This window comes from Mus pahari, chromosome 7 (genome assembly GCF_900095145.1).
Source record: "Mus pahari chromosome 7, PAHARI_EIJ_v1.1, whole genome shotgun sequence".
Classification (NCBI taxonomy): Eukaryota; Metazoa; Chordata; class Mammalia; order Rodentia; family Muridae; genus Mus; species Mus pahari.
In genome coordinates this window covers 96894519-96908477 of record NC_034596.1, presented here as the reverse complement: position 1 = coordinate 96908477, position 13959 = coordinate 96894519, and the positions used below count along the sequence as shown (strand labels likewise).

General features: G+C 52.9%; 1 protein-coding gene across 1 annotated transcript in view; it reads left to right on the top strand.

Annotated features, from left to right (window-relative positions):
• Positions 1-13959, top strand: part of Itpk1 (inositol-tetrakisphosphate 1-kinase) — a 136358-nt gene that overhangs the window by 17442 nt on the left and 104957 nt on the right. Inside the window, 1 exon segment of the mRNA XM_021202089.2 lies at positions 12913-12937. Within this exon segment, the coding sequence (XP_021057748.1) occupies positions 12913-12937 (25 nt within the window).

Genomic DNA, 13959 nt, shown 5'->3' with positions numbered 1-13959 from the left:
TATCATATAGTATTCTACTTGGTAGATAAGTATCATATAGTATTCTACTTCTGCTGCTGTGTCTTCCAGGCTTTGGTATTAGAGTCATTGTGGCTTCATAACTGAGCTTCATAGCGTTCCTTCCCTCTCTATTTTGTTGAACAGTTTGAGAAATATTGTTGTTAATTTTCTTGAAGGGTGTGGTACTTAGCAAGTCAAAGATACTTTAGTAGATGGCCACACACCCAAGAGCATATAGGTTAGGTGAGTGCTGAAAGTCAGGTGGGTTTGGAATGTGGCAGATCTGGGAGAAGTTGGGGGAGGGGCGTGAACATGACCAAACTACAATGTATGAAATTTTAAAATAATCTACAGTGTGTATTCATGTGTGCATGTATGACACCCTACTCCTGGTACCAACTTCTGTCTTAGTCACAGTTCTGTTGTTGTGAAGAGACACCACAACCAAGGCAACTCTTAAAATTTAAGGGCAGACTGGCTTAACAGTTTCAGACTTTACTCCATTATCCTCTTGGTAGGGAGAATGGCAGACATGCAGGCAGACTTGTTTCCTCAGTGACAACTCTCTTCTTCTCACAAGGCCACATGTGTGTCCTAATCCTTCCATCCTTTCAAAAGTTCCATTCCCTGCTGACAAGCATTCACGTATACAAGGGTGGGGGAACATTCTTATTCTACCACTTAATGTACACAGTCGTATCTGTGGAGATGACAGGCATCAAGCCCCCGATTTACTGCCCTGATCTCAAGATACTAGTGTGCCATTGAAATGTCTTCTCGAGTGGCAGGTGTGGATCTCACACAACGTCTGACAAAGAGCATGGGGGGGAGTGCCCTGCTGGGGTCAGTGGGAGTGAGGACAGTTGAAATATCCCTGGATAAGTCCATCTTGGGATATGTCCCCTGGACAGCCTCTCTGGGCTAGCTGTGGCATTCACAGGTTGGCCTTGGGCTACTCCAGACTCCCTTAGCCCTTGTTGGTTTCCAGGCAGGGGGTGATAGGGGTGTAAGTTTATAGCTGGTTTTCTTTCCTCCTTCCAGACTTGCTGGGCCATCCCAGAGCCTAACTTGCTCCTCTCCCACAGGGACTGCCCTCAGGTAGAGTTAGCCCTCCCTCCATATAGTCCAGGAAAATAAGGCTTCTCAGAGGAGTTGAGTGATCCAGACCCCACCACAGGCCGTGCTGGGAATGTGGGCCAGTGGGAGGGTCCTAGAACTAGGAAAACATCGGCCTGGAGCTTGGCTTATGGAGCAAGTGTTGGAGTGAGCCTGTTTGCACAGTATCTCATTTACCACGGTTATGACCATTGTGGATCCGCGGCTTTGTCCTAAGGAGAACCGTGGCAGGCCTGGAAAGCCTGTGGCCACTGGAGGACAGATGAGACATCGAGGGTGGGGATGCCAGCCGCTGCTGTGGCACAGGCTGCTGCTGCTGGTGGCTGCTGAGGAGGACCAAAGTTACTAGGAGTACTCTGGTACTCAGGGTAGGGGCTGGGCATGGCCCCCTTCATACTAGACATTCTCAAGAGTTACACAGTGTCCCTGCACCTTATGTCTACAGGCCTAGACCTGCAGTCTAACAACCCAGACTTCTGAAGAGGCCCCAGTGCCCTGGCTGGGAGGGTGGGGCCGACACTGAGGTCTGCGTGCACTGGTGTTTTGACTTTGCCTAATCGCTGTGGGCCGAGAAGCCCGGAGAGACATTTTCCTGTCATTCAGAACCCAACGAAGACCCAGTGTGATGACAGCACAGGCTGATCTAGGTTGCAGCCACGTGGCTTGGCTGACCCAGTGGCTGGTTAGCCTTCCTATACTCCATCTTCTGTATTTGAGGACAGGTTGCTGAGTAGGAGGGGCTGGTATTCAGCTTCCGTCAACGTCCTGAGCTATAGCTTCCACTGGCGTACCCATTTGCAGATAGGGAGACTGAGGCTTAGAGCACACCACCTGACTGTGGGAGGCAGCGAGGCTGGCCTTATGGTCTGGCTGCTGGTGGTGGTAGCACTTAAGCTTGTGAGAAGAAGGGAGATTGCCAGGAGCCTTCAGGAGACCCTGAGCTGGGTGTGTGCTGCTCCTCTGCTGGTTCTTTCCCTGGGCCATTGGGAGCACTGGTCTGGGTGCCACCTGGCCCTGGCATCTTCCTTGGCTCCATTCTTTCTGCTGCGGGGAGGGGCTTGGTTGGGCTGCTGGTGAAACATTCATTGGGTCGGCGCTGTAATCACTCTGCAAGGACACTTGCAATTATATCTGCATTTGGGAAGCTAATTTTCAAGAGCTTTTTTTTTCTCTTCCTAATTATGTGCAATCAGCCAACCGGTGCTCTTGGGATCCCCTCCGAGGAGAGGCACCTGCTCTCCTCCTCCGCCTTGCCTTCCAGCTCAGGGCAGCCGGGGCACCACAGGGAGTCCTTTTTGTGGAGCCAGGAATGAGAGACTGGAAGCAGGAGGATGGGGCCAGGCTCTGGCGTGGCTCCAGGTGGGTGCATGTCTTCATCAGGGGGCAGGTTGGTGGAGCGCTTGATGGCAGGTGACTTTTCAGTTTGGATGCTGAGTGGCGGTGAGTGACAGCAAGCCCAGATCAGATGAGCGTAAACCAGAAGATGAATTCCTGGATTCAGGCAGTCTAGCCATAAAAGGACTGGCCTCTAAGGCCTCAGATTGCTACTCTGTCCTTCCCTTCTGTGGCCCAGCCACCGGGGATCTTCTCTCAGGTTCAGATTCTGCTACCTCCAGCTCTTTCCTAGCTTTGGTCCTTTGTATGTGTCTGCTGCTTCTAGTACCTGGCAGGCTTGACCTCTCCTCCACCTTCAGACTCTCATGGCTTCAGCCTGTACCCATTCCAGGGCTTGCTTTTCACCCTCCTTGAGATCATGAGCCTTTCCTGTTCCATTAGTGAAACCGCCTGGTCCCATACCGGTCTTCAGAAGCACATAGGAAGTGTACAATGAGTCAAACCATCCCTTAGTATGGGGAGTAAAGGGGAGGCCAGTCATGCGGAGGACTTTAGTCTGAGAAATGGAAACTAACTGACCTGCTGTGAACTGGCCTCACGGCCCCCTGAGCTACACTCTGATAGCTGGGGTCATTCTTGCACGCTCACTGCCTTCCTGAGTGGGTTGCATGACACAGCTGACCTACACATGGTCCAGGAGGAAGAGGGTCACCTGGAGCAGGCCTCTGGCTGATTCTGGCAGGTCCCTGGGCTCCATGGTATCCTGGCTTCTGTCTCCTTTGATGGGTGCTTCCTGAGAAAGGATTTAGTGGTAGATTATAGAAAGGGGGTGTGTCTGGTATTTGGTGAAATACAGGCAGGTGATCAGTGTGTGTGTGTGGTATATGTACCAGCCTATGAGCAGTGCACAGCAGATCCGGTATGCGCCGCGGGTAGGGAGGTGACATCTTTTAGGGGCCTCACTGGCTGGTGGTAAGAGAAGCTACAGGAAGGCCTGACGGGGTAGGGTGGTGAAGTGAGTCATGCTCCTGAAGTAGAAGGGCACGGCTGGAGGGTGGACACACAGGGCACCAGGGACACTGTCTGCAGACCTGCCTGCTGGCCCACGGCACACAGGTCTGTGCCCCTGATGCCTGGCAGGCATTTATTTCTCCCACTCCTTTCTTCTCTTCCAGTTGGAGAAAGATATGCCTGTTTTTGTCATTTCTTCTGTACAGGGCCCTGGTTCTTGGCATCGGTCCGTTGGCTGTTGTGACCCCCGTGTGGGGCTCTGAGGGATTATTGCAGATGTTTGGGGCCTGTTGCCATGACTCCCAGCTGCAGAGCCTGGCAGGGCATGAACACTGGGAAGGAAGGCTCTAGCCCTTGGAGCTTGACTCTGGGCAGTGGGGGTCCTCCGAGGCCTCAGGCTTGTCTTTCTCAGAGGCTTCCCCACCTGTTCCATAGCCCTGGTCCACAGCTGATTTCTCTCTCGTTAGCAGGTTCAGGCTCCTTTGGAGGTTGGGTGGTATCCTCAAGACTTCTGTCATCTTTGCCATGAGCGTCTGTCTCTCCTCTTGACTGTTGACATGCACAGCCTTCTCTCAGTGTGGGCACTCTCCTCTCACAGTCTTTTGTTCTGGGAGCTAACCATCCCTTTTGTGATTGGCACCTATTTTTCTCATCCCCTTTGTTTCTTAGAAGGTTTCTTCTTGAGAAGCCAGCCCTGTGCTGAGGGACGACCAAGGGGACCTGGGTTTATCCAAAGCCTGAACCTTGGATGCTGCAGTCCATGTCCAGGCTACAGTACACCTGGATGTTTGCGTCCAGTCACGCCTTAAGGAGTGTCTTCTGTGCCCTTGACTTTTAGTCGGGGCTGTTCCTCGGTTGTGGAAGACTTTACCCTCGAGGGTCAAGGCTCCAAGAGAGGATTTTATCAGGCTTGGGGAAAGGGAAGGTTGAGGCAGCTCTGTCTAGAACTCTTTCCCAAATATCCCAGAGGCCTTACCCAGCGCACGTGAGCCTCTGCCAAGTGAACAGCCCCATACTGGCCACATTACATTGCTGTGGACTGAGGAGACCCTCGCTGACAGACAGTCCTGAATTTAGACTGTGGCTTTGCTCTCTGCTTGCTCCCAGCTTTGGGGACCTGAGTTCGAGGTCTGTGCCATGCAGCAGGGTGCCAGGGGGGATACTGGAGGTAAGCTTGGGGAGGAGAAGTTCAGTGCGTGAACAGTGCCTGGCACTCACAGGCCCCTCCAGCCTCACCACCTCCTCGGCCCCTCCCTCCTCTGGCTTCGGGGAGTAGGCTGAGTGGGTAGGAGCCCGCCCAGCTTCTGCAGGTGTTGGCCTAGCATCTGCTTGGGTCATATCCAGACCTTCAGAGTCTCTGGAAACTGGAGGGTCTCGGGTCTCAGATCAAGTTGCTGCCTGCTGAGACAAGGGGCTCAGTGCATTTGGGACAGGGACTGGGGCCAGGTCACTACACCCCCAGGCCTATAAATGGTGAGCTTGACTGGCCCTGGCAGGGCCCTGGTATGCCTGGGTGCTGGCCCAGTTTTAGGTTCCAACTGGCTCCATGCTTGGAGAGTCTGTTACTACACAGTGTTGGCAGAGTCCGGGATGGGACCTGCTTCAGAGCAGGGAGCCCTGGGGTTGGGCATGGCTTTCCTTGACCTCAGTATGAACTTGGGGTCAAGATTATTACCCCTTTCCCTAGTTCCAAGCCAAGGTATGAGGCCTGGGTTCTTATCTTAGGTCTCTAAGGTCCAGGACCAATCCCCTCTGCTTCCCAGGCTCTCTGTTCTCATCAAGGACCCCAGTGGGAATGTCTGCTTATGCTCACTGACTCTGGGGGTCAATGGCACCATGTGAGCTCTTCCTTTGGCCATCTAGGTTCCCCTTGAATTCGGGGCAGGTTTTTCCTTTGCCCCTTCTTTACCCTGGGCACTTTGAGGAAGTGTCCCGTGTCACAGGCTGGCAACACTGCTGAATCCTTGGTGCTGTAGCTGACAGAACAAGGAGCCTACCAGAGATGGCCAGGTCCTCGTGTTCAGACTCTGTGACCCAGCTGCCTTGCGTGGTCAGAGGGCACAGTGCCACAACTGAGGTGATCCCGAGACAGGGAAATTGCCCTGGATTAGCTGGGTGGACCCAGGGCGGTCCCAAAGGTCCTGATAAGAGGAGGAGGGAGTGCCAAAGAGAGGAGATGAGGCTAGTCAGCGATGTGGCTGGGGGCCAAAGAGTGTGACAGTTTCCAGAACTGGAGAGGCCAGGCCAGGGTGCAGTCCTCCCACCCTTCCCACTGAGAAGGAAGAACAGGCCAACCCCACGCCATGGAAGGTTCTGTGTTGCTCTTAGTTATCCGCTGTGGATCCAATGTGTTTCATTTGTTACGGAAGCCGTAGGCTACAAATACAGTACTCATTCACAGTGACCGTCTCCATCCGGGTCTGGGGTGAGACTGCAACCTCAGAGAGTGGTTTTGGGTCAAGGTCAGAACTCTCTATGGCCACGTGGATATCAGAGCCAGGCTTCTTGGCTCTCTACCTTATGGCAGACCAGTGGATAAAGGGTAAAGTCACTGCCTGTGCCTTGGGACCAAGGTTTGGGCAGTGTGTAGACAATCCTGAGGCAGGCAGGGCCAACTCTGGCTCTTGCTCTGTCGTGAACCCTCAGGCGTCTCCTGCTGGTGAGGGTGGTGAGGATGTTGGCTGAGCTTGGAACCCCACGGCACACACGCCGGCTCATGGTTTATACCCCTCCACCTTTCATGGGACTGTTTACATCGGACCTGTGGCTTAGGGGCTCCCCTGTGCCAAGGTTCCGCAGAGAACCCCAACATCTGACGGTGACAGTCAGGTGAGGGAATCTCTGTCCAAGAGCCCCTGTAAGGTGTGTGGCTTCAGAATCCCTAGGCGCTCCTGGGACCAGGAAGGAGTTTATAGTTGGAGGGGTGGGTTGGCCGCTCAGGAGACAGCTCAGTTACAGGTGTGTAGCCTTTCTGAGTGTCAGTACCCTGCAAGCTTGCTGCCTCCGTGCAGGGCTGCCTCGGTAAACAGTGGGTGTTGGAAAGTCGTGAACCATGGACAGCAGACTTCTTCCTCTCAGAGTCCCAGAACCTCCCTGCTCAAAGCTTACCTTACTCTCCAGGTCAAGATTGTTCTTGCGTTCCCGGGGCTCAGAGTACTGCATCCAGGAAACAGGCTACACTGTGGGTCTCAGTAAGGTCGACTGGTAGCTAGGTTGAGATGAGCCTTCTATTAGGTCTCCTCATCCTTGGTTTCCCTCCAGTTGAGGGCCCAAAAGATTTCAAGGTGAGATTGCTCTACAGAGTTCAGGTGTGTCAGAGCTTTGAAGGATAGACGTGAGACCCTTCTGGCTGGCTGGAACCTATCCTGGAAGGCTGTGTGGCTCACCCCAGCCCCATTGTGATTTCATTCTGAAGACCAAAGAGTGGGCGGCTTGGGCAGTGCACCCCAGATACTCGCCACTCCTGGAAGTTGGGTGAGTGAGTCATCTGCTCTGCCTGTGTAGGGTCACCGGAAGAGCCACTTCCTGGCCCCACCGGCTTGTTTAGGTCCTAGGGTTTGATGAGTCAGGTTGCTTCATCTGTGCTGAGACCCACAAGTGGGTCTGATTGCCTCCCTTGGGTGGGGCACACGGTATGCGCAGGGTCTTCAGGTGGCTGACTTTCAATTAAGGGAATGAACCCCCATCCCATTTAAAAAAAAGACACATGGCAGCTTCCAATTTATCTGGTTCTTTTCTGCTGCTGTCCAAACAATTCATATGTTTGTACTGGCTTTAAAATTCTGTTCATATGTTGTCTTTATATCAGGCCATTTCAGTTCCTGGCACTGTTAAACAGGAGGGAAATCCAAATCACAGAGCAGTGGGCAAGGGAACGGGGATTCCAGGGAGGGAACAGACAGGCAGGCGGCTCTAGGCTGAGCCTGGCACTGGAAGTCTGGAAAAGGGGGCACTAGGGCAATGTGGCACCTGATGGGCGTGGCTGTGGGCAGGGAAGGCAAAAACCAAGACCAGCCTCTGGGTCCGGGGCCTCACTGCCTGCAGCCTCATGGGCCCCATTTGGCGGTGCTGGCTGGTGGTGCAGCTGATGAGCCACTGAGGGAAGGGTCCTTGGTGGGTGTGGCATGACGGGTGAGCTGCAGTTTGCTAAGTGAAGACAGCACACAGAGGAGCCAGCTGGGAAAGGCCAGATGTGGGCAAGGCTTAGGTGACTTAGAGAAGGGAACTGTGGGAGTGGGGGTGAGGGAAGGGTCTGGTGTTACTGGCTGTTCAGTACTTTGTAGGCTGCTTTTTCATCTGCTACCAGCCAGGAGTTTAAAGTTTGGGGGTGTAGAGATAGGGCATACCCCTGCTTCCTGGATGGTAGTTGTCAGTCAGGGCAGGCTAGGTCAGGCTGAAGGGACAGATGCTCAAGAAACACCGAAGGCCTTGCTCAGGCTCTTACAGAGTCCACTGTGGCTCTGTCTACTTTCCAGTGCTATGTTCCCTCTGCAATGTCAAGGCCTTAACTGTGCACTGTGGTCACTTTAGACCAGATAGTTCTGTCCTGCACATTATGGAGTCTGTCTTCTGGATGCCTGAGGCATCACTCCCAGTTGGCAGCATCCCCTGTTCTTGTGGATGGAGTTTGGGGGAACAGCCTCTCCCCAGCTTAGGCTGGTCTCAAACTCACAGTCCTCCTGCCTCAGCCTTCCAAATGCTGGGTGAGGGTCCACCTGGTAACTACCTTCTTTGCAGACTGGCCCAGGTCAGGAGGACTGGTGAGAGGATCCAGTGGTCACAGCCGAATGCTGCTTCCTGAAGTACGTGCTGTTTCTGTTCATGTGTCATTACCCAAGGCAAGGACTGTGCCCACAGCTGACTGAGGGAGGGGCCTTAGTGGCACTTAAGAGGTCTGCTGGTGTGGATGGCCACCATCTTGAACCTGGAGCTGTTCCTCTCCAAAGGAGGGGCCATCTTTCCTCTTTCTGCAAGCGTTTAGCTCCCCAAGGGTGTACTCTCTCCCTGGAGTTCTGGGGAGGGGTCGAGCTGGAAGACAAGATTATGAGTTTGAGTATACCTCTGTTCCAAACTTAACAGATTTTACCAAGAAAAGTCCCCTAGGCACAGGCTTTTAATAACATTTAAATTATTAAGCTTTAACTTTTATTGTTACTTTTGTGGTATTGTTGAAAGTAATGGATTTGAAGCCGGGCGTGGTGGCGCACGCCTTTAATCCCAGCACTCGGGAGGCAGAGGCAGGTGGATTTCTGAGTTCGAGGCCAGCCTGGTCTACAAAGTGAGTTCCAGGACAGCCAGGGCTATACAGAGAAACCCTGTCTCAAAAAACCAAAAAAAAAAAAAAAAAAAAAAGAAAGTAATGGATTTGCCCATATTATAAAACATAGAAAACAGGAAACACATAGCTCCAGTACATACGGTAGCCTGGGCCCTCTGCCTTGCCCCCAAGGACCCCGATGCTGACCCTGGCCTAGAACCTCAGTTCTGCTGTGACCGTAGTGTGGCCCTGCCTTGGGGTCACTTCAGCGTGACTCCGGGAAGGACTGGAGACTGCCTGATGTTTCATTCACTCTGTCAAGGACACAATGGAGAAGTCTGCCAGCTCCTCCTCTCAGCTGCCCTTGCCCTTGCCCCAAGGCCTTGCTGAGGTCATCTAGTGGTGCTTTTGGATTCATTCTGTGCACACAAGTCTCCCTTCTCCTTCTGGACATTGTTCTCAGTGGAGTTGTGTACGGTACATGGGGTTCTGCACCTCGAAACTCTCTTGTGGCCTTGGCGTTCTTCCTCGTGGAAATACAAAGCTTCCTGCCAGATTCTGTTCACTGCTGCATGCTGTACGGGTGGCATGCGGCCTGTCTGTGGCGCTTCCGGCAAGTACCTCGCTCTGTGCTTAAGCATTCCAGGCAGCTGCCATCCCAGAGCCCGAAGCTTTCAAATGGTTGTGTGTCTGGGTGATGAGGTGGGACGGTAGTCACTTGACAGCCAGCTCCCTGATTCCTGTCCTCTCTCCCGTCTTCAATGTTCCCCTCTTGTCCCTTGTTTTAGGCTTGTGACTTCCCTTCTGAATTTTCTGATTAGGGCAGAATTTCAGGAGTCTGCTCTTGGGGGGGGGGGTCCCTGATGAAGAACTGAAGTGCGCCCAAGAGGTTGATTTTTTTTTTTTTTTTTTCCTGTGAGGTGGAAGGAGATGTGGTTGCTATGGAGCCCCCTCCCGCCTACCCACCTCTTCCCTCGTATATGAAGGTGTCAGAGGCTCAAGAACTTTGCCCAGAGGCTGAAGACTTTTCTTGCCTACTGGGGGTCATGCCCAACTATGTCACGCCAGTCAGTCTGGGAAACACTCCCTTCCCTTCTGAACATCATCTTGCTTCTCCTTTGAGTAATACAGTAGTGACCAGGACCTTCTCCTTGTAGGGCTGCAGGTTGCAAATGCCTGTGTAAGGAGAGGGGACTCTCAAAATGTCCGTTGTCCTCCCTCTTCCCAGAGGTCTGAGCTGGATAAGTTGCCTGGGCCCCCCCGGGGAGCTCAGCCTTTTGTGAGATAACCATCAGGCTTCCTCAATTGCTTTATTGGATGCATCACATCTGTTTTCAAAGTTAGAGACCTCCCTATTGCTGTTTAAGGATTGGGGTGATTGGAAGCAACTACAGGTGGCTTAGCAGGAGAGAGCCACATGCTGACATCATCTGGATATCAGCACATTTCCCCCAGAGGGAAACTGGCCCCTCCAGGTGTGGGCGATGTATGCCTTTATGTCGCCTGCTTTTCCCATCTATATGTTGATGTTTAAGAGTGCACCTTTGAGCAGCTAAAGGCTGTGTGACCTGCCTGGGCCAGGTCCCCTCCCCTATGGGGCCAGCTTCAGTTTTCTTCTCTCTCCAGTTGGGCTGGGATGATCTGGGGGCAGGCGATCCAGGTTCTCAGTGTGCAGAGGCTCCTCATGACTCTGTCCCCTTGCTGTAGGCCCAGGTGGCCTGAGGCCTTGCTGGTGTGTATCTGGCCTGTGCCGTGTGCAGTCATGGGAGCAGGTGGGTATTGCCTGCTGTTCCTTCAGGAAGTGCAGGGAGATGAAATGACCTGAGAATCCCCAGTGGTGACAACCATAGCATTCCCCCATTGGGTTCTTTGGGGCCAGGTCCTTTTGGGACACAGGGTTAAAGGGCACGCTAGCCCTTGCATCCTCCAGTTGACCCAGCTGGTTCTAGTGGCCCTCAGCCCAACTGTCTCCTCTGTCAGTTCCCCTGTTGGTCCTCAGGAAGCCTTTGCCCGGCAGCTGGCAAACATGTAAGACGTGCTGAGGATGACCTCAGCTGAGGGGGATCCTGCCTGCTTCATGGGGCTTCAGGGATGCAGGCTGGCATTTATTGTGCCCTCTGACTGCTGTGCCAGGCCCGGGAGCTAAGCTGCTTTTCCATATTTATAGCTCTACTGGACAGCAGCCCTTTACGAGCAGCTGTTGGCTGGTAGGCACCAGAAGTAGGCCTGGGCACATTTTTTCATTTTACTCAGTTCTGCCATCTCAGGGCACCCAGGTGAGCGAGTAAACTGCAGGCCCCTGACCTTGCTTGGACCCAGCCTCTTCTTTCTTTCTTTCTTTCTTTCTTTCTTTCTTTCTTTCTTTCTTTCTTTCTTTCTTTCTTTCTTTCTTTCTTTCTTTTTCTTTTTTTTGTTTTGAGTCAGGGTTTCTCTATATAGCCCTGGCTGTCCTGGAACTCACTTTGTAGACCAGGCTGGCCTCGAACTCAGAAATCCGCCTGCCTCTGCCTCCTGAGTGCTGGGATGAAAGGCGCGCGCCACCACGCCCAGCTCTCAGCCTCTTCTTTCTAAGCATCTGCCCTTTCTCAGCAAAATATTCATATGGGCCATTTGAGGCTCTGTGGGTCTTGGCTTTGCTATTTCTCCCTGAGTGGCAGTAGTCTATACTCCAGGACTGGAAGAATGGAGGCACAGGATCATGGGTATATTGTGTGAGTGGGTGGGGGAAGGTTGGATGCTGTGCACACACCCTAGAGAGGACTGAGACAGCCCTGCATGCTGGAGCCCACGGAAATGGTCCTAACTCCCGCTTTCAGTAAGAAACTCTCGGCAGGTCGATGCATGAAAGGAGCAGGGAGCCTTGGTGTGGCATGCTCCAGGAAGCTGTACACAGAGCCCATGTGCTTAGATGGGCGTGAGCGAGACCAGGGTGATGGATACACAGTGGGAAGAAAGATGGAGAACACAAAGCCCAGGCTAATCCCACCGTGAGAGAAAAACGTATTTGTCTTTCTGAGTCTGGCTTATTTCATTTAGCACAGTGAACTTTAATTCTGTTCACTCCCCTGCAAATGCCATGGTCTCTTTTCTCTTCACAGCAGGATAGGATTCCACTGTATCCATTTCTCTATGCATTCATCTGTTGACAGAGCCGTAGGTTATTGGTCCCGTAGCCTTCCTGCTGTGAATGGTGCAACAGTAAACACAGTGTGTTGACTCCGAATCCTTTAGGGGTATACTTGAGGACTATGGGGGGTGGGGGGGAAGGCGAGGTAGTGAGGGCAGCCGAACAGGAAGAGGAAAAGGGAGGAAGGTCACCAGACAGGAGTGGGCTCGAAGAAGGAATAACAGCAAAGCGTAAGGATGTATGTGCATAGAAATGTCACAGTGAAACCCACTTCTTTATATATTAAAAGTTCATAATAATGGCTGGGTGGTAGTGGGAGGCAGGCCTTTAATCCCAGCACTCAGGAGGCAGAGGCAGATGGATCTCTTGAGTTCTGAGTTTGAGGCCAGCCTGTTCTACAGATTTAGTTCTAGGACAGTTGGGGCTACGCAGAGAAGCCCTATCCAAATAAACAACCATAACAGAAACCACAAAAGCTATATTGGTTACACAGAGAAACTGTGGCAGGTATGGTGGCACACGCCTTTAATGCCAGCACTCAGGAGGCAGAGGCAGGGGATATGGTCAGCTAGAGGTCATTGGATTTGCACAAATTGGAAAGTGGCTGGCCAGCATGACTGGCTGAGGCGGAACCAGAAACCAGGACAGAGCATTCAGGTCGAGATGAGAGTCTTGGGGATCCACCTGTAATAGTTGGGACAGACAGGGAGTCTTGGGGCTGTCCAGGCCAGAGCTCTTACTGCCGAAGGCTTCTGGCTCAGGGGCTGGGGGTGATAGTTGCTGTCAGTTCCACAGGGCGCCACCCAAGTTGCCCTGCAAATTGGCCACCTCTTCTAGGTTGTGAGTGGGAACTGGGGGCACAGGGCCCATACACCTTGTCCTTGAAAGGGGGTTCTTCTGAAACTGCTGGCGGGAGAGGCCTGCCCTGAGCCTCTTGAGCCGCCACCCTCCCTCATGCCACTGTTCATTCCAGGCCCTGCTTTCAGCGGACTGTAGTGGGTCGTCTACAGAGGGTGTTTCTTGCCTGCTGCTGAAGTAACTCTCTTTCTTTTTGTTTTCTCTGCAGGAAGCGGGGGATAGAAGTTGTGCAGGTGAGTGAGACCACTTCTTCACATTGCCATGTGCTGACCTAAGTGTGCACTTAATCTGTCTTTGGGAGAGTTTGGGTGTCCGACTGCTTTTTATGGGCACCTGGATTGTGATACTCTCCCTCCCCTGGAGATCTGACATAACTCCTGCCCCCTGCTGGGCACAGACTTGCTGGTGGCTGTTCCTGTTTGGAGTGTTACAGTGGGTGAGGAATAGGAAGGGCCAGGGGTCCTGGGGGTCAAGATACTTCTAACACAAGCTGTGTTAGGAAGGATGAAGGGACAGTGTCTAGGTGTCCGTGCTGTCACCCTGTCATCTGTGCTCAGCCTTGAGCTCATTGGCTGGAAAAGAAGGAAGGGTGGATGAATAGAGGGGGGAGTGGTAGGTGGAAGAAGGGAAGGAGGGCGAGGGAAAAGCAAGTGTGGATAGAATGAAGGAGGGAGAAGAGAGAATGGAGAGACAGCCCTGAAATGGATATCCAGGCTCCAGCAGTGGCATCTCAGGGTGGTTGGCACATTTGGTCTGTCTGAGAGAGCTTGGGCCCGGGATTACCTGTGGATATTCTGGTAAGAGACACTGGCCCCCGTGGCTATGTCTTTCCATGGACGGTACAGTGGTAGATGTGAACTTAGATTAATAGACCCATAGTGAGGGGCAGGTTATGACGTGTGCACCACAGCTGTGCCTGTTTCCTGTGTCACTGTCCCTGCACAGAACGAACCTGACTGTGTACCAAGATGTCCACCTTTGGATTTTCTCTGAAGTCTGTGTCTTCATGCATCTGCAGAGGGCTTCCTGGGATGGGGACCAGATCAAGGTTGAAGGCAGACATCTGGAGGAAGTTTCCAGAAAGCCTGCTGGGGCATATACCCTCAGAGCTCTTCCTTGTTCCACTTCAGGAGGGCTCTACTCCACAGCTGTAGGAAAGGGTTTCCCAATGCAGGCGTGCACGTACCTGGCCGGCCCCAGGTCTTCCCGGTACCCTGGCTGGGCATGGACAGGAGCCTTGGAGCCAATGTGTAGA